Source organism: Salmo salar, chromosome ssa18 (assembly GCF_905237065.1).
Source record: "Salmo salar chromosome ssa18, Ssal_v3.1, whole genome shotgun sequence".
In the NCBI taxonomy this organism is placed as follows: domain Eukaryota; kingdom Metazoa; phylum Chordata; class Actinopteri; order Salmoniformes; family Salmonidae; genus Salmo; species Salmo salar.
The window spans coordinates 82,166,862-82,187,926 of record NC_059459.1 but is presented as its reverse complement, the minus strand read 5'-3'; the positions used below and the strand labels follow the sequence as shown (position 1 = coordinate 82,187,926).

At 39.7% G+C, this 21,065-nt stretch overlaps 1 protein-coding gene across 1 annotated transcript; it reads left to right on the top strand.

The window, feature by feature from the left end:
- Positions 1 to 1,610: 1,610 nt before the first annotated feature.
- Positions 1,611 to 18,280, top strand: LOC123728676 (equistatin-like). The gene is made up of 8 exons (XM_045700621.1): positions 1,611 to 1,741; positions 2,250 to 2,313; positions 2,958 to 3,089; positions 3,184 to 3,262; positions 17,097 to 17,111; positions 17,756 to 17,883; positions 17,978 to 18,073; positions 18,157 to 18,280. Exons 2-7 carry the CDS (start codon positions 2,262 to 2,264, stop codon positions 18,055 to 18,057), a joined length of 486 nt encoding a protein of 161 aa, XP_045556577.1. The 5' UTR covers positions 1,611 to 1,741; positions 2,250 to 2,261; the 3' UTR covers positions 18,058 to 18,073; positions 18,157 to 18,280.
- The last annotated feature ends 2,785 nt before the right edge of the window (positions 18,281 to 21,065 follow it).

Genomic DNA, 21,065 nt, shown 5'->3' with positions numbered 1-21,065 from the left:
CACATGTTCGATTTGTTTTTTCTCTAACTTATTTTGTACCTCTGTAGTATATTTTTTTATTGCTATCTACCTGTACTATTAGTTCATGGATTTCCCTTGTTAGTCTTGTCTCTTTAGCCAGAAACTGTTTTTTTATGGGTGGTGGTCCCCAACAACAAGATATGGGTGGTCCCCAGTCCACCTGGCCATGCTGATGCTCCAGTTTCAACTGTTCTGCTGCGGCTATCGAGCCCTGACCTGTTCACCGGACGTGCTACCTGTCCCAGACCTGCTGTTTTCAACTCTCTAGAGACAGCAGGAGCGATAGAGATACTCTGAATGATCGACAACAACTGTGATTATTATTATTTGACCCTGCTGGTCATCTATGAACATTTGAACATCTTAGCCATGTTCTGTTATAATCTCCACCTGGCACAGCCAGAAGAGGACTGGCCACCCCTCATAGCCTGGTTCCTCTCTAGGTTTCTTCCTAGGTTCTGGCCTTTCTAGGGAGTTTTTCCTATCCACCGTGCTTCTACACCTGCAATGCTTGCTGTTTGGGGTTTTAGGCTGGGTTTCTGTACAGCACTTTGTGACATCAGCTGACGTAAGATGGGCTTTATCAATCAATTTGATTGATTCGATTGATTGCATGTGACGCACAATCCAGCTACGCTCTGAAGATGCAAGTCTACATGGGCTAGGATGCAAGTCTACGTGAGCTGAGTTCTACCGCATGGGCTTTGTCCTACAGCAGGCCGGCAGCCTGGGAAAACGGGACACTATCGTTCATCACACCTTATAACTCTTCTGCGGTAAAATCTCATAACCCAACGAGTTATCTGCAGCTACCGCCACAACATATATTTTCAGTGATTTATGTTCCATTTCAGCGGTACAGTTGATAACCATGGCTATGAATGCTAAGAAACCAACCTTACTGAAACACGTTATTCCTATCACTCTCTATTGGCCTCGGCATACTCACAGGGAGCCTCTCAGGATCCCTTGAAACTGGACCCATCTTCCTCTACTACTCTCTTCACTGCCTATGAAGATTCCTTCAGAGAAAATGACTCAAGTAAAAGTGTAAATCACCCAGTAAATATTACTTGAGTAAAGTTTTAAAAGTTTCAGCAAATATACTGAAGTATCAACATGAAATGTAATTGATAAAATATACTTAAGTTCAAAAGTAAAAGTATAAATCATTTCAAATTCATTATATTAAGCAAACCAGATGGCACCATTTTCTTGTTTTTTTATTTGATTACGGATAGCCAGTGTCACACCAACTCTCAGACATAATTTGCAAAGGAAGCATTTGTGTTTAGTGAGTCTGTTAGATCAGAGGCAGTAGGGATGACCAGGGATGTTCTCTTGATAAGTGTGTGAATTAGACCATTTTTTCTGTCCTGCTAATCATTCAAAATCTAACGAGTACTTTTGGGTGTCGGGGAAAATGTATGGAGTAAAAAGTACATTATTTTCTTTAGGAATGTAGTGAAGTGAAAGTTGAAATAAATAGAAGTAGTAAAGTAAAGATACCCCAAAATACTACTTAAGTAGTACTTTAAAGAATTTTTACATAAGTACTTTACACCACCAGCTAATGGCCGACATCGGGATCTCTTGTTGGGTTAATGAGGCAACTAGTCACACCTGTGACAGATCCTTTAAAAGGAGAGGTGGAAGAGGTAGACCATAACTCACAGACAACAGAGAGACAACCAGTGAATCCCTTGGAAGAGTGCAGAAGGTGAGCTTGTGATATTATTTAGTAGACTTGCTGCCTCTCAAATGGCACGTTAATCTTATGTGGCCCTGGTCAAGTGTAGTGCACTATATATGACCCCCCCTGAATTTAAGAGCATAGACTAATAGTTACCTTTGTAGTGAATAGAAGTCTCTGTCAAGATCTAGTCTGCTTCCCCTTCCCTGCGTAGTGCACTGTGGGCCCTCGTCAAAGGTGGTTCACTACATAAGGAATGAGGAGCCATTTGGGAAGGATTCATATTCCTGTGTGCCAGGCTCTTCAACCACATACAATAGATTAGATGATACCTGAATTTTAGTGGAAGAATCGTAGCGCGCCGTGTTGCCGATACTCGCTTGTTGGGGTCCTCAGGACTGGGTTTAGCAATTGTTGCATAAGTTTTGTACTTAACACAGGGTTTCCTCAACCTCTCCTCTAGTACCCACAGCCATTCCAGATGATTTAAAATGCTCAACTAATCTCGCTCTTGTTCGCTCTCTCTCTCTCTCAGGAGACTATCACCATGGCGATATTGACCATCATTCTGCTTGTTAGCACAGCTTTTGCTCTGGGAGGTAAGAGTGATGTACCTCACACTTACTCACCAACATTTGAATAAAAACGTTAGTGGGTGTTGATCTGTCCTATTCACACACGTACGTATTAATGTTTTGTTTCATAACCAGTTGTCCCTTGGGCAGCCATTATCAACCGTGACACTGGAGAGAAGGTTGTCTTGCTCAAGGGCACATAGACAGATATTTTAACTTGACATTCAGGGATTAAAACTAGGAACCTTTGTGTTACTGGCCCAACTCTCTAACCGCTAGGCTACCTGCCACTCCTCTTGTTCCAGAGATGTATATTGGTGTCTAGATGCTGGACTGAGGTATTCTGATATGAATGGTTTGATCATTCAACTGGATGTATGATTGGATTGTCAGGAAGTAACACTGACACAACTTACCCCCACTTTCAGTCTTAGTTTCATCAGCTGTTATACAAAAGACAGAAACTGAATTGACTGCACAGGGCTTTTAAACAAGTAGCGCAATTTCAGTATTTAGCCAGGAAGTACCTAGGTTACATCTGAAATGGAACATATTCCGTATAAAATACTAATGACCAGGGCCCATATGGGACGCAACCCAAGATTCCGGCATGCATGTGCTGCAATGTTATGTCCACATTACAATCAATCTATGTTACCTGTGTCCAGATGCTACGTTACGACCCATGACCCCCTGTGAGCGTGCTAGATATGCCGCGACACATGGCCCAATTGGAGCCTACATCCCCACGTGTGACGCCGCTGGACGATACACCCCTAAGCAATGTTCGGGCTCTACAGGTTAACACGGACGCACATATACACACACTAAATTCTCCAATTCAGTTGAATGTTACAGTAAATATTGTATGTGCAACATGTCTATTTCTGGTAGGTTACTGTTGGTGTGTGACCACTACTGGACAGAAGATTCAGGGTACGGAGACTCCACCAGGCACTGCTATCAACTGCTAGCAACTGTTCCACCAAGGTGTGTGTATATACATACTCATTCACTAAATGTTATTTCTTTGCAGCTGATTCTGGATGTTAATGTTTTTTGTCTAATTGTAGATGAAAGGCGTTGGAATGAAGTCTTTGAAAAGACGGACAGTTGTCTTTACTGTACGACAGGAACTGATTCACGCCCCATATAAATGCATGAAGAAATCCAGAGATTAAACTGTTGATTTACTTACTTTATTGTTGGTGTGATTATCTGAACCAGTCCATTTCTGGGAAATGGAGGAAGGAGTAGGACTGTATTACCGGCAGTTACAAGAAATGAAGGCAGTCAAATTCCACGTGACCATTTAGTAATTAGGCTTCTCCAAGCTCTGATGCTGGTGATGGTCATTAGTTGCCTGGTACTCAGCACTCTATTGTCCCTCTAATCACTCTGACATCAATGCAAATGTAAAACATTTCATGAGCTCATGTTGCGCAACATTTCTATAACCTATGCAATTGTCTGAGAACTGCCTCATGGCTTCTATTAGAAAGAGGATCCCATCAGCTTTCTATAGGTTAGATCTACTATATTTGCAGTACCAGTCAAAAGTTTGAACACACCTACTCATTCCAGGGTTTTCATCTAATATTTTCAACTATGACATAACACATGGAATCACATCTTAAACCAAAATATATTGAGATTCTTCAAAGTAGCCACCCTTTGCCTTGACAGCTTTGTACACTCTTGGCATTCTCTCAACCAGATTCATGGAATGCATTTCAATTAACGGGTGTGACTTAATTTGTGGAATTTCTTTCCTCAATGCGTAAGAGCCGATCAGTTGTGACAAGGTAGGGGTGGTATACAGAAAATAGCCCTATTTGTTATTTTAAGCCCAAGAACAGCTCAATGCAAAGAGAAACAGCCCATTACTTTAAGACAGGAAGGTCAGTCAATGCGGAACATTGCACTTAAAGAAACGTTCAAAGTTCTTAGTCTCAAAAACCAAGAGCTACGATGACTCATGAGGCTCACCACAGGAAAGGAAGACCCAGAGTTACCTCTCTTGCAGAGGATATGTTCAATAGAGATACCAGTCTTAGAATATGTGTTTCACAGAGTTCAAGTAAGACACCTCAACATCAACTGTTCGGAGGAGACTGCGTGAATCAGGCCTTCATGTTCGAATTGCTGCCAAGATACTACTTTCCGGAACAGACTATGGGAGGTGCACAGTACTACATGGAACTCTATTCCACATCAAGAAACTCATGCCAGCAGTAAGATTAGATTTAAAAAAACGGAGAAAAATACACTGAAGCAACACATGCATACAAACACACGATAACATACACACTACACCCATGTACGCTTGGATTTTGTGTTATAGATATGTGGTAGAGGCCTGAGGGCACACACTTAATGTTGTGAAATCTGTTATGAATGTATGGTAATGTCTTTAAAATGTATAACTGCCTTGATTTTGCTGAACCCCAGGATGAGTAGCTTCTGCCTTGGCAGCAGCTAATGGGGATCCATAATAAATACTGCGTGGGCTGAGTCCTTTTTTATTAAAATATTTTAATTTTTTTTACTTTATTGAATATTCGAAACATACAATATACTTGCAGTGAAGCCGCTCAATAACTACATCATCCCAGTCGTCCAACAGATTCCCATTCAGAGCGACACACAGAAGCATCCAGGGTCAATTCTCTGCTCAAGGGCATGTTGAGCCCTCCGTGTGGCTCAGTTGGTAGAGCTTGGTGTGATTCCCAGTACAAAAAAAATGCATGAAATGTATGTATTCACTACTGTAAGTCGCTCTGGATAAGAGTGTCTGCTAAATGACTAAAATGTAAATGTAATGTTGGCCGATCTACCACCAGGCCAAAAACTTGATCCCGAACCCTCCAAGATCCCCCCCACAGTTCCCCAATAGCTGTCCCTCAACCATTCGAGACCCCTCCCACAGCCCCCCAGGAAGAAAATAATAAAAAATACAATTAATTCCATTCCCCACCCCCAAGAACCCCCCAATGCACCAACAACCATGAGAATGAACTAAAGAGAGAAAAAAGGAAAAGACAGAAGAAAACAGCAAACAACAATGCAATTTAAAACAAAGGATATCAAGGACAATTAAATCATAACAGCAACGCCAACTGTAAATGTTTGTGTGCATGTCTGGCACTATTACATGTATGTGTTTATTTGAATGAGAGTGTGTGTATATGCATGTTCACAAACACTTGCACGGCATCAGCCTCAGGCAAACCGGCATTTGTTGTAAAAACACTGCCACTTAGTGTCATTCAAATGTACTTTTTTAAATGTTTTATTTGGACTTTTATCTTTGACCATCATTCTATCTCCCACACAGCAACTCCACTCCCACTTGTCTCCAATTCCACATACCAACCCTCAGCTTCCCTCAGCCCATCCCATGTATCTCTGCTGGCCACCCACTTCGGGTTTCCACGCAACACATATCTTTCAACTATGCTGTGATGTTTAACGTACAATATCAATCTATGTAATCGAATAGAATCCACAGATTGCGAGTTGAAGATAAATACTTTTACTAAGAGTTTTAGTATATTAGTAATTGACTGCATTTTCAGCCATTCCTGAACCTGAGACCAGAAACAGGCTACCTGAGGGCAATACCAAAACAAATGGTCTATTGATTCTGTATCCTCACAACAAAATCTGCAGAGCTTCGATGATTCTATTACCCAAATATTCAGCATTTTGTTGGTAGCAAGAATTCTATATAATCATTTTAGCTGAAAAGCACGAAGTCTTGAATCTTGCGTTTTATATATCAACTCAAATCTCTTCCCAACTATTTTGCAATCTGTATGGCGCAGTTGTCAACATCCTGGTCCTCAAATGAAACTGGTATACTTTCCTATTTATGCTATTTTTATTCCTCCGCAAGTTTTGATCCTTTATGTTGGGCAGACAGACCAGTTCCCTACCTCCTCCCGCTGCCACTTGCCTCCTCCATTTTTGGGGTAATGCTGTAATCAATTGGTTGTACTCTTGGATTGAGCAGACCTTTCCTTACAGTTCTGATAACTCCATGAAGGCCATAATTCTACCATTCCAATTTACAATATCATTTATGAACAAAATACCCTGTTCAAACATATTTCCCATAAATACAGGTATTTTATCAACCAGCACATTTGACTTCAGCCATAATATGTGTTGTAATATTTGTTTTATCTTTTCAGGGGGGTGACATAGAACTTGTAGCCAGCTCTGCAATGCTTGTTTGAAAAAGAGAGATACTTTGAAAAAAGTATCATTTTCAATTAATCGAAAATGAGACATGGCAATCTGCACAAAGGCAAAATGGCCATTTTTAAACAATGGATGAGCTTTTCTTAGTAATCTACTTGAGAACCATATAGGGTTCAAGTAAAACCTTTGAATGAGTGAAGCTTTTAGAGAGAGGTTTAGTGCTTTTATGTTGAATAATCTCAACCCACCCAATTCATATTCATTATATAGATGGGCACATTCTATTTTGAAATTCATTGTGTAGAGCTTATTTATATCTTTTGTGATATGAATACTGAGTATGTCCACTTCACCATCAGCCCATTTTATGGGTAAACTGCAGGATAATGTAAAAGTCGAATTTTTGAAGGATTCAATACATAATATTGAACACTTATCATAATTAGGTTTATGTCCAGAGAGTACAGAAAAGTTATCTAGATCTTCAATGACACATTGCAGAGATCTAGCTTGCGGACTTAATTTAAAACTTGAGCCATCGAAATACATGGACACCTTTGTTTTAAACCTTGGATATCTAATCCTCTAATGTTGTTATTGGATCTGATTTTCATAGCTAACATTTCGATGGCCATAACGAATAGATATGGTGACCACGGACACCCTTGTTTATTCCTCTTGACAATTCAAAACTCTCTGAGAAGTAGCCGTTATTTTACACCTGGGGTTGCTATACATTATTTTTACCCATTTTATAAGAGAATTGCCGAAATTGAAAAAATCCAGGCATTTATAAATAAAATCCAGTTTTACTTTATCAAATGCCTTTTCAAAATCCGCTATAAATACCATTCCTGGCTTATTATACGTTTCATGATGTTCTATTATGTCTAGTAGTTGTCGTATATAATCTCCAATGTATCGTCCATGTAAAAAAAAATGTCTGATCATGATGAACAATACCAGGTAAAACCCTTTAAATTCTGAGTGCTATGCATTTTGCTAGTATTTTTACATCACAACATTGAAGTGTAAGGGGCCTCCAGTTTTTTAGATAGACTGGGTCTTTATATTTGCCATCTGGGTAGTGTTTTAATAATAGAGAAATCAGACCTTCCTGCTGAATACCTGACAAACTACCATTTCTATAGGAGTAGTTAAAACAAATCTAACAATGGAGCTTTTAGTATATAACAAAAAAAACTTGATATACCTCTACCGGTATGCCATCAAGCCCTGGGATTTTCCCAGACTGAAAGGATTTAACCTCTATGGGCTATGTGGGACGCAAGCGTCCCACCCGTCGTGCACTCCATCAACAGCAGGTGCATTTCAAGAGCGGCAAATTTGAATCCAAATAAATGTCAAAATTCAAATTTTTCAAACATACAACTATTTTACACCCTTTGAAAGATAAACATCTCCTTAATCTAACCACGTTTTACGATTTCAAAAAGGTTTTACGGCGAAAGCATAAATTTAGAGTATGTTAGGACAGTACATTTTCAAGAGTTGTGTGTAATGTTGTGCCAATTCAAAGACAGGCGTCACCAAAACCATAAAATCAGCTAAAATTATGCACTAACCTTTTACAATCTCCAACAGATGACACTCCTAGGACATTGTGTTAGACAATGCATGCATTTTTAGTTCTATCAAGTTCATATTTATATCCAAAAACAGCGTTTTACTGTGGCGTTGATGTTCAGGAAATCGTTTCCCTCCAATAACCGGCATTCAAGTCAGCACCACAAATTAAATAATTAAAATGAGAAAACATTGGTAAAATATTATATTGTCATTTAAAGAATTATAGATTTACATCTCTTGAACGCAATCAACTTGCCAGATTTAAAAATAACCTTACTGGGAAATCACACTTTGCAATAATCTGAGCACTGCGCCCAGAAAAATACGCGTTGCGATACAGACTAGCCGCCATGTTGGGGAGATCTAAAATCGAAAATACTATGTAAATAATCCATTACCTTTGATTCTCTTCATCAGATGTCACTTCCAGGTATCACAGGTCCATAACGAATGTAGTTTTGTTCAAAAAAGCTCATCATTTATGTCCAAAAATCTCCGTCTTGTTAGCACATGATCTAAGCCCGCCGGACTTCACTTCATGAACGAGGGGGAAAAAATATATTTACGTTCGTTCAAACATGTCAAACGTTGTATAGCATAAATCATTAGGGCCTTTTTTAACCAGAACATGAATAATATTCAAGGTGGACGAATGCATTCTCTTTTATAACGTATTGGAACGAGGGTACCCAACATGAACTCGCGCGCCAGGTGTCTAATGGGCCATCATCGTTCCATGGCTCTTGTTCGGTCAGATCTCCCTCCAGAAGACTCAAAACACTTTGTAAAGGCTGGTGACATCTAGTGGAAGCAATAGGAAGTGCCAAAATATTCCTCAGCCCCTGTGTTTTTCAATGGCATAGGTTTAAAGGTAATACAACACATCAGGTATCCACTTCCTGTCAGAAAATGTCTCAGGGTTTTGCCTGCCAAATGAGTTCTGTTATACTCACAGACACCATTCAAACAGTTTTAGAAACTTTAGGGTGTTTTCTATCCATATATAATAAGTATATGCATATTCTAGTTACTGGGTAGGATTAGTAACCAGATTAAATCGGGTACATTTTTTTATCCAGCCGTGCAAATACTGCCCCCTAGCCCTAACAGGTTAACGGGTGTGACTTAATTTGTGGAATTTCTTTCCTCAATGCGTAAGAGCTGATCAGTTGTGACAAGGTAGGGGTGGTATACAGAAAATAGCCCTATTTGTTATTTTAAGCCCAAGTCCATATTATGGCAAGAACAGCTCAATGCAAAGAGAAACAGCCCTTTACTTTAAGACAGGAAGGTCAGTCAATGCGGAACATTGCACTTAAAGAAACGTTCAAAGTTCTTAGTCTCAAAAACCAAGAGCTACGATGACTCATGAGGCTCACCACAGGAAAGGAAGACCCAGAGTTACCTCTCTTGCAGAGGATATGTTCAATAGAGATACCAGTCTTAGAATATGTGTTTCACAGAGTTCAAGTAAGACACCTCAACATCAACTGTTCGGAGGAGACTGCGTGAATCAGGCCTTCATGTTCGAATTGCTGCCAAGATACTACTTTCCGGAACAGACTATGGGAGGTGCACAGTACTACATGGAACTCTATTCCACATCAAGAAACTCATGCCAGCAGTAAGATTAGATTTAAAAAAACGGATAAAAATACACTGAAGCAACACATGCATACAAACACACGATAACATACACCCATGTACGCTTGGATTTTGTGTTATAGATATGTGGTAGAGGCCTGAGGGCACACACTTAATATGTTGTGAAATCTGTTATGAATGTATGGTAATGTCTTTAAAAGGTATAACTGCCTTGATTTTGCTGAACCCCAGGATGAGTAGCTTCTGCCTTGGCAGCAGCTAATGGGGATCCATAAATACTGCGTGGGCTGAGTCCTTTTTTATTAAAATATTTTATTAATTATTTTTTTTACTTTATTGAATATTCGAAACATACAATATACTTGCAGTGAAGCCGCTCAATAACTACATCATCCCAGTCGTCCAACAGATTCCCATTCAGAGCGACACACAGAAGCATCCAGGGTCAATTCTCTGCTCAAGGGCATGTTGAGCCCTCCCTGTGGCTCAGTTGGTAGAGCTTGGTGTGTGCAATGCCAGGGTTGTGGGTTCGATTCCCAGTACAAAAAAAAAAATGCATGAAATGAAATGTATGTATTCACTACTGTAAGTCGCTCTGGATAAGAGTGTCTGCTAAATGACTAAAATGTAAATGTAATGTTGGCCGATCTACCACCAGGCCAAAAACTTGATCCCGAACCCTCCAAGATCCCCCCCCACAGTTCCCCAATAGCTGTCCCTCAACCATTCGAGACCCCTCCCACAGCCCCCCCCAGGAAGAAAAATAATAAAAAATAAAAAATACAATTAATTCCATTCCCCACCCCCAAGAACCCCCCAATGCACCAACAACCATGAGAATGAACTAAAGAGAGAAAAAAGGAAAAGACAGAAGAAAACAGCAAACAACAATGCAATTTAAAACAAAGGATATCAAGGACAATTAAATCATAACAGCAACGCCAACTGTAAATGTTTGTGTGCATGTCTGGCACTATTACATGTATGTGTTTATTTGAATGAGAGTGTGTGTATATGCATGTTCACAAACACTTGCACGGCATCAGCCTCAGGCAAACCGGCATTTGTTGTAAAAACACTGCCACTTAGTGTCATTCAAATGTACTTTTTAAAATGTTTTATTTGGACTTTTATCTTTGACCATCATTCTATCTCCCACACAGCAACTCCACTCCCACTTGTCTCCAATTCCACATACCAACCCTCAGCTTCCCTCAGCCCATCCCATGTATCTCTGCTGGCCACCCACTTCGGGTTTCCACGCAACACATATCTTTCAACTATGCTGTGATGTTTAACGTACAATATCAATCTATGTAATCGAATAGAATCCACAGATTGCGAGTTGAAGATAAATACTTTTACTAAGAGTTTTAGTATATTAGTAATTGACTGCATTTTCAGCCATTCCTGAACCCGAGACCAGAAACAGGCTACCTGAGGGCAATACCAAAACAAATGGTCTATTGATTCTGTATCCTCACAACAAAATCTGCAGAGCTTCGATGATTTTATTACCCAAATATTCAGCATTTTGTTGGTAGCAAGAATTCTATATAATCATTTTAGCTGAAAAGCACGAAGTCTTGAATCTTGCGTTTTATATATCAACTCAAATCTCTTCCCAACTACTTTGCAATCTGTATGGCGCAGTTGTCAACATCCTGGTCCTCAAATGAAACTGGTATACTTTCCTATTTATGCTATTTTTATTCCTCCGCAAGTTTTGATCCTTTATGTTGGGCAGACAGACCAGTTCCCTACCTCCTCCCGCTGCCACTTGCCTCCTCCATTTATGAACAAAATACCCTGTTCAAACATATTTCCCATAAATACAGGTATTTTATCAACCAGCACATTTGACTTCAGCCATAATATGTGTTGTAATATTTGTTTTATCTTTTCAGGGGGGTGACATAGAAATTGTAGCCAGCTCTGCAATGCTTGTTTGAAAAAGAGAGATACTTTGAAAAAAGTATCATTTTCAATTAATCGAAAATGAGACATGGCAATTTGCACAAAGGCAAAATGGCCATTTTTAACCTGTTAGGGCTAGGGGGCAGCATTGACACGGCTGGATAAAAAACATACCCGATTTAATCTGGTTACCACTCCTACTCAGTAACTAGAATATGCATATACTTATTACATATGGATAGAAAACACCCTAAATTTTCTAAAACTGTTTGAATGGTGTCTGTGAGTATAACAGAACTCAAATGGCAGGTCAAAACCTGAGAGATTCCTTTACAGGAAGTGGCCTGTCTGACCATTTCTGGAACTTCTTTGCCATCTCTATCATTTACTAAGGATCTCTGCTCTAACGTGACACTTCCCACGTCTTCCATAGGCTCTCATAGCCCGGGAAAAAAGAGAATGTCGTCATTCCAGCCCCAGGCTGAAACACATTATCGCCTTTCTCAAGTGGCCCATCAAGAGACACTAGCTTATGCGCGTGACCCCGACCGCCCCCGCCTTTGGGATTTTTTCCTCTGTTTGCCGAAAAGGAGATTCCCTGTCGGAATATTATCGCTTTTCTACGAGAAAAATGACGTAAAAATTGATTTTAAACAGCGGTTGACATGCTTCGACGTACGGCAATGGAATACTTTGAATTTTATTGTCAGGAATTGCGCCAAGCGCGCGACACTTCTTTACTATTTCGGATAGTGTCTGGAACGCATCGAACAAAACGCCGCTATTCGGATATAACGATGGATTATTTTGGACCAAACCAACATTTGTTATTGAAGTAGACGTCCTGGGTGTGCATTCTGACGAAGACAACAAAAGGTAATGACATTTTTATAATAGTAAATATGATTATGGTGAGTGCTAAACTTGCCGGGTGTCTAAATAGCGAGCCCGTGATGCCTGGGCTATGTACTTAGAATATTGCAAAATGTGCTTTCACCAAAAAGCTATTTTAAAATCGGACATATCGAGTGCATAGAGGAGGTCTGTATCTATAATTCTTAAAATAATTGTTATGCTTTTTGTGAACGTTTATCGTGAGTAATTTAGTAAAATGTTAGCGAATTCCCCGTAAGTTTGCGGGGGGTATGCTAGTTCTGAACGTCACATGCTAATGTAAAAAGCTGGTTTTTGATATAAATATGAACTTGATTGAACAAAACATGCATGTATTGTATAACATAATGTCCTAGGGTTGTCATCTGATGAAGATCATCAAAGGTGAGTGCTGCATTTAGCTGTCTTCTGGGTTTTGGTGACATTATATGCTGGCTTGAAAAATGGGTGTCTGATTATTTCTGGCTTGGTACTCTGCTGACATAATCTAATGTTTTGCTTTCGTTGTAAAGCCTTTTTGAAATCGGACAGTGTGGTTAGATTAACGAGAGTCTTATCTTTAAATGGCTGTAAAATAGTCATATGTTTGAGAAATTGAAGTAATAGGATTTTGAAGATTTTGAAAATCGCGCCACAGGCTGGCAGTGGATGTTACGTAGGTGGGACGAATTCGTCCCGCCGGTCCCATAGAGGTTAAACAATGGATGAGCTTTTCTTAGTAATCTACTTGAGAACCATATAGGGTTCAAGTAAAACCTTTGAATGAGTGAAGCTTTTAGAGAGAGGTTTAGTGCTTTTATGTTTAATAATCTCAACCCACCCAATTCATATTCATTATATAGATGGGCACATTCTATTTTGAAATTCATTGTGTAGAGCTTATTTATATCTTTTGTGATATGAATACTGAGTATGTCTACTTCACCATCAGCCCATTTTATGGGTAAACTGCAGGATAATGTAAAAGTCGAATTTTTGAAGGATTCAATACATAATATTGAACACTTATCATAATTAGGTTTATGTCCAGAGAGTACAGAAAAGTTATCTAGATCTTCAATGACACATTGCAGAGATCTAGCTTGCGGACTTAATTTAAATGGACACCTTTGTTTTAAACCTTGGATATCTAATCCTCTAATGTTGTTATTGGATCTGATTTTCATAGCTAACATTTCGATGGCCATAACGAATAGATATGGTGACCACGGACACCCTTGTTTAATTCCTCTTGACAATTCAAAACTCTCTGAGAAGTAGCCGTTATTTTACTATTTTACACCTGGGGTTGCTATACATTATTTTTACCCATTTTATAAGAGAATTGCCGAAATTGAAAAAATCCAGGCATTTATAAATAAAATCCAGTTTTACTTTATCAAATGCCTTTTGAAAATCCGCTATAAATACCATTCCTGGCTTATTATACGTTTCATGATGTTCTATTATGTCTAGTAGTTGTCGTATATAATCTCCAATGTATCGTCCATGTAAAAAAAACTGTCTGATCATGATGAACAATACCAGGTAAAACCCTTTAAATTCTGAGTGCTATGCATTTTGCTAGTATTTTTACATCACAACATTGAAGTGTAAGGGGCCTCCAGTTTTTTAGATAGACTGGGTCTTTATATTTGCCATCTGGGTAGTGTTTTAATAATAGAGAAATCAGACCTTCCTGCTGAATACCTGACAAACTACCATTTATATAGGAGTAGTTAAAACAAATCTAACAATGGAGCTTTTAGTATATAACAAAAAAAACTTGATATACCTCTACCGGTATGCCATCAAGCCCTGGGATTTTCCCAGACTGAAAGGATTTAATAGTTTCATAACGTTTTTCTTCTGTAATTTGGTCTTCGCACTGATCTTTCTGTACATTTGTTAATTTTCCAGTTTTTATATTATTTGGAAAGAATTGCTTACCATAATACGGAGGAAAAAAAATTTATGAAATGTATGCATTCACTACTGTAAGTCGCTCTGGATAAGAGCATCTGCTAAATGTTCAAATTTAAATGTAAATGTACAATCTTCATTCAGTGGGAAAGGATGAGACGGAAAAGTGAACATCTGCCTAAAATAATTAGCTTCCTCTTCTAAAATATCATTGGGAGAATCATAGATGACTCCGTCTTCAGTAACGATTTTATGCAAATCATTTTTGTTAGCGTTCCTGTATGGGAGATTCAGGAATAATTGCTGCATTTTTCTCCATATTCCATACACTTTGCTTTATTTTTGTAATAGATTACATTAGATTGTTCTTGAATAAGTTCCACATGTTCGATTTGTTTTTTCTCTAACTTATTTTGTACCTCTGTAGTATATTTTTTTATTGCTATCTACCTGTACTATTAGTTCATGGATTTCCCTTGTTAGTCTTGTCTCTTTAGCCAGAAACTGTTTTTTTATGGGTGGTGGTCCCCAACAACAAGATATGGGTGGTCCCCAGTCCACCTGGCCATGCTGATGCTCCAGTTTCAACTGTTCTGCTGCGGCTATCGAGCCCTGACCTGTTCACCGGACGTGCTACCTGTCCCAGACCTGCTGTTTTCAACTCTCTAGAGACAGCAGGAGCGATAGAGATACTCTGAATGATCGACGACAACTGTGATTATTATTATTTGACCCTGCTGGTCATCTATGAACATTTGAACATCTTAGCCATGTTCTGTTATAATCTCCACCTGGCACAGCCAGAAGAGGACTGGCCACCCCTCATAGCCTGGTTCCTCTCTAGGTTTCTTCCTAGGTTCTGGCCTTTCTAGGGAGTTTTTCCTATCCACCGTGCTTCTACACCTGCAATGCTTGCTGTTTGGGGTTTTAGGCTGGGTTTCTGTACAGCACTTTGTGACATCAGCTGACGTAAGATGGGCTTTATCAATCAATTTGATTGATTCGATTGATTGCATGTGACGCACAATCCAGCTACGCTCTGAAGATGCAAGTCTACATGGGCTAGGATGCAAGTCTACGTGAGCTGAGTTCTACCGCATGGGCTTTGTCCTACAGCAGGCCGGCAGCCTGGGAAAACGGGACACTATCGTTCATCACACCTTATAACTCTTCTGCGGTAAAATCTCATAACCCAACGAGTTATCTGCAGCTACCGCCACAACATATATTTTCAGTGATTTATGTTCCATTTCAGCGGTACAGTTGATAACCATGGCTATGAATGCTAAGAAACCAACCTTACTGAAACACATGTTATTCCTATCACTCTCTATTGGCCTCGGCATACTCACAGGGAGCCTCTCAGGATCCCTTGAAACTGGACCCATCTTCCTCTACTACTCTCTTCACTGCCTATGAAGATTCCTTCAGAGAAAATGACTCAAGTAAAAGTGTAAATCACCCAGTAAATATTACTTGAGTAAAGTTTTAAAAGTTTCAGCAAATATACTGAAGTATCAACATGAAATGTAATTGATAAAATATACTTAAGTTCAAAAGTAAAAGTATAAATCATTTCAAATTCATTATATTAAGCAAACCAGACGGCACCATTTTCTTGTTTTTTTATTTGATTACGGATAGCCAGTGTCACACCAACTCTCAGACATAATTTGCAAAGGAAGCATTTGTGTTTAGTGAGTCTGTTAGATCAGAGGCAGTAGGGATGACCAGGGATGTTCTCTTGATAAGTGTGTGAATTAGACCATTTTTTCTGTCCTGCTAATCATTCAAAATCTAACGAGTACTTTTGGGTGTCGGGGAAAATGTATGGAGTAAAAAGTACATTATTTTCTTTAGGAATGTAGTGAAGTGAAAGTTGAAATAAATAGAAGTAGTAAAGTAAAGATACCCCAAAATACTACTTAAGTAGTACTTTAAAGAATTTTTACATAAGTACTTTACACCACCAGCTAATGGCCGACATCGGGATCTCTTGTTGGGTTAATGAGGCAACTAGTCACACCTGTGACAGATCCTTTAAAAGGAGAGGTGGAAGAGGTAGACCATAACTCACAGACAACAGAGAGACAACCAGTGAATCCCTTGGAAGAGTGCAGAAGGTGAGCTTGTGATATTATTTAGTAGACTTGCTGCCTCTCAAATGGCACGTTAATCTTATGTGGCCCTGGTCAAGTGTAGTGCACTATATATGACCCTTTTGTGGGTCGACCCCCTGAATTTAAGAGCAAGACTAATAGTTACCTTTGTAGTGAATAGAAGTCTCTGTCAAGATCTAGTCTGCTTCCCCTTCCCTGCGTAGTGCACTGTGGGCCCTCGTCAAAGGTGGTTCACTACATAAGGAATGAGGAGCCATTTGGGAAGGATTCATATTCCTGTGTGCCAGGCTCTTCAACCACATACAATAGATTAGATGATACCTGAATTTTAGTGGAAGAATCGTAGCGCGCCGTGTTGCCGATACTCGCTTGTTGGGGTCCTCAGGACTGGGTTTAGCAATTGTTGCATAAGTTTTGTACTTAACACAGGGTTTCCTCAACCTCTCCTCTAGTACCCACAGCCATTCCAGATGATTTAAAATGCTCAACTAATCTTGTTCGCTCTCTCTCTCTCGCCCTCTCAGGAGACTATCACCATGGTGATATTGACCATCATTCTGCTTGTTAGCACAGCTTTTGCTCTGGGAGGTAAGAGTGATGTACCTCACACTTACTCACCAACATTTGAATAAAAACGTTAGTGGGTGTTGATCTGTCCTATTCACACACGTACGTATTAATGTTTTGTTTCATAACCAGTTGTCCCTTGGGCAGCCATTATCAACCGTGACACTGGAGAGAAGGTTGTCTTGCTCAAGGGCACATAGACAGATATTTTAACTTGACATTCAGGGATTAAAACTAGGAACCTTTGTGTTACTGGCCCAACTCTCTAACCGCTAGGCTACCTGCCACTCCTCTTGTTCCAGAGATGTATATTGGTGTCTAGATGCTGGACTGAGGTATTCTGATATGAATGGTTTGATCATTCAACTGGATGTATGATTGGATTGTCAGGAAGTAACACTGACACAACTTACCCCCACTTTCAGTCTTAGTTTCATCAGCTGTTATACAAAAGACAGAAACTGAATTGACTGCACAGGGCTTTTAAACAAGTAGCGCAATTTCAGTATTTAGCCAGGAAGTACCTAGGTTACATCTGAAATGGAACATACTCTGTATAAAATACTTCTGACCAGGGCCCATATGGGACGCAACCCAAGATTCCGGCATGCATGTGCTGCAATGTTATGTCCACATTACAATCAATCTATGTTACCTGTGTCCAGATGCTACGTTACCATGACCCCCTGTGAGCGTGCTAGATATGCCGCGACACATGGCCCAATTGGAGCCTACATCCCCACGTGTGACGGCGCTGGACGATACACCCCTAAGCAATGTTCGGGCTCTACAGGTTAACACGGACGCACATATACACACACTAAATTCTCCAATTCAGTTGAATGTTACAGTAAATATTGTATGTGCAACATGTCTATTTCTGGTAGGTTACTGTTGGTGTGTGACCACTACTGGACAGAAGATTCAGGGTACGGAGACTCCACCAGGCACTGCTATCAACTGCTAGCAACTGTTCCACCAAGGTGTGTGTATATACATACTCATTCACTAAATGTTATTTCTTTGCAGCTGATTCTGGATGTTAATGTTTTTTGTCTAATTGTAGATGAAAGGCGTTGGAATGAAGTCTTTGAAAAGACGGACAGTTGTCTTTACTGTACGACAGGAACTGATTCACGCCCCATATAAATGCATGAAGAAATCCAGAGATTAAACTGTTGATTTACTTACTTTATTGTTGGTGTGATTATCTGAACCAGTCCATTTCTGGGAAATGGAGGAAGGAGTAGGACTGTATTACCGGCAGTTACAAGAAATGAAGGCAGTCAAATTCCACGTGACCATTTAGTAATTAGGCTTCTCCAAGCTCTGATGCTGGTGATGGTCATTAGTTGCCTGGTACTCAGCACTCTATTGTCCCTCTAATCACTCTGACATCAATGCAAATGTAAAACATTTCATGAGCTCATGTTGCGCAACATTTCTATAACCTATGCAATTGTCTGAGAACTGCCTCATGGCTTCTATTAGAAAGAGGATCCCATCAGCTTTCTATAGGTTAGATCTACTATATTTGCAGTACCAGTCAAAAGTTTGAACACACCTACTCATTCCAGGGTTTTCATCTAATATTTTCAACTATGACATAACACATGGAATCACATCTTAAACCAAAATATATTGAGATTCTTCAAAGTAGCCACCCTTTGCCTTGACAGCTTTGTACACTCTTGGCATTCTCTCAACCAGATTCATGGAATGCATTTCAATTAACGGGTGTGACTTAATTTGTGGAATTTCTTTCCTCAATGCGTAAGAGCCGATCAGTTGTGACAAGGTAGGGGTGGTATACAGAAAATAGCCCTATTTGTTATTTTAAGCCCAAGAACAGCTCAATGCAAAGAGAAACAGCCCATTACTTTAAGACAGGAAGGTCAGTCAATGCGGAACATTGCACTTAAAGAAACGTTCAAAGTTCTTAGTCTCAAAAACCAAGAGCTACGATGACTCATGAGGCTCACCACAGGAAAGGAAGACCCAGAGTTACCTCTCTTGCAGAGGATATGTTCAATAGAGATACCAGTCTTAGAATATGTGTTTCACAGAGTTCAAGTAAGACACCTCAACATCAACTGTTCGGAGGAGACTGCGTGAATCAGGCCTTCATGTTCGAATTGCTGCCAAGATACTACTTTCCGGAACAGACTATGGGAGGTGCACAGTACTACATGGAACTCTATTCCACATCAAGAAACTCATGCCAGCAGTAAGATTAGATTTAAAAAAACGGATAAAAATACACTGAAGCAACACATGCATACAAACACACGATAACAAACTACACCCATGTACGCTTGGATTTTGTGTTATAGATATGTGGTAGAGGCCTGAGGGCACACACTTAATATGTTGTGAAATCTGTTATGAATGTATGGTAATGTCTTTAAAATGTATAACTGCCTTGATTTTGCTGAACCCCAGGATGAGTAGCTTCTGCCTTGGCAGCAGCTAATGGGGATCCATAATAAATACTGCGTGGGCTGAGTCGTACTGCATTGGCTGAGTCCTTTTTTATTAAAATATTTTAATTTTTTTTACTTTATTGAATATTCGAAACATACAATATACTTGCAGTGAAGCCGCTCAATAACTACATCATCCCAGTCGTCCAACAGATTCCCATTCAGAGCGACACACAGAAGCATCCAGGGTCAATTCTCTGCTCAAGGGCATGTTGAGCCCTCCGTGTGGCTCAGTTGGTAGAGCTTGGTGTGATTCCCAGTACAAAAAAAAATGCATGAAATGTATGTATTCACTACTGTAAGTCGCTCTGGATAAGAGTGTCTGCTAAATGACTAAAATGTAAATGTAATGTTGGCCGATCTACCACCAGGCCAAAAACTTGATCCCGAACCCTCCAAGATCCCCCCCACAGTTCCCCAATAGCTGTCCCTCAACCATTCGAGACCCCTCCCACAGCCCCCCCAGGAAGAAAATAATAAAAAATACAATTAATTCCATTCCCCACCCCCAAGAACCCCCCAATGCACCAACAACCATGAGAATGAACTAAAGAGAGAAAAAAGGAAAAGACAGAAGAAAACAGCAAACAACAATGCAATTTAAAACAAAGGATATCAAGGACAATTAAATCATAACAGCAACGCCAACTGTAAATGTTTGTGTGCATGTCTGGCACTATTACATGTATGTGTTTATTTGAATGAGAGTGTGTGTATATGCATGTTCACAAACACTTGCACGGCATCAGCCTCAGGCAAACTGGCATTTGTTGTAAAAACACTGCCACTTAGTGTCATTCAAATGTACTTTTTAAATGTTTTATTTGGACTTTTATCTTTGACCATCATTCTATCCCCCACACAGCAACTCCACTCCCACTTGTCTCCAATTCCACATACCAACCCTCAGCTTCCCTCAGCCCATCCCATGTATCTCTGCTGGCCACCCACTTCGGGTTTCCACGCAACACATATCTTTCAACTATGCTGTGATGTTTAACGTACAATATCAATCTATGTAATCGAATAGAATCCACAGATTGCGAGTTGAAGATAAATACTTTTACTAAGAGTTTTAGTATATTAGTAATTGACTGCATTTTCAGCCATTCCTGAACCTGAGACCAGAAACAGGCTAATTGAGGGCAATACCAAAACAAATGGTCTATTGATTCTGTATCCTCACAACAAAATCTGCAGAGCTTCGATGATTTTATTACCCAAATATTCAGCATTTTGTTGGTAGCAAGAATTCTATATAATCATTTTAGCTGAAAAGCACGAAGTCTTGAATCTTGCGTTTTATATATCAACTCAAATCTCTTCCCAACTATTTTGCAATCTGTATGGCGCAGTTGTCAACATCCTGGTCCTCAAATGAAACTGGTATACTTTCCTATTTATGCTATTTTTATTCCTCCGCAAGTTTTGATCCTTTATGTTGGGCAGACAGACCAGTTCCCTACCTCCTCCCGCTGCCACTTGCCTCCTC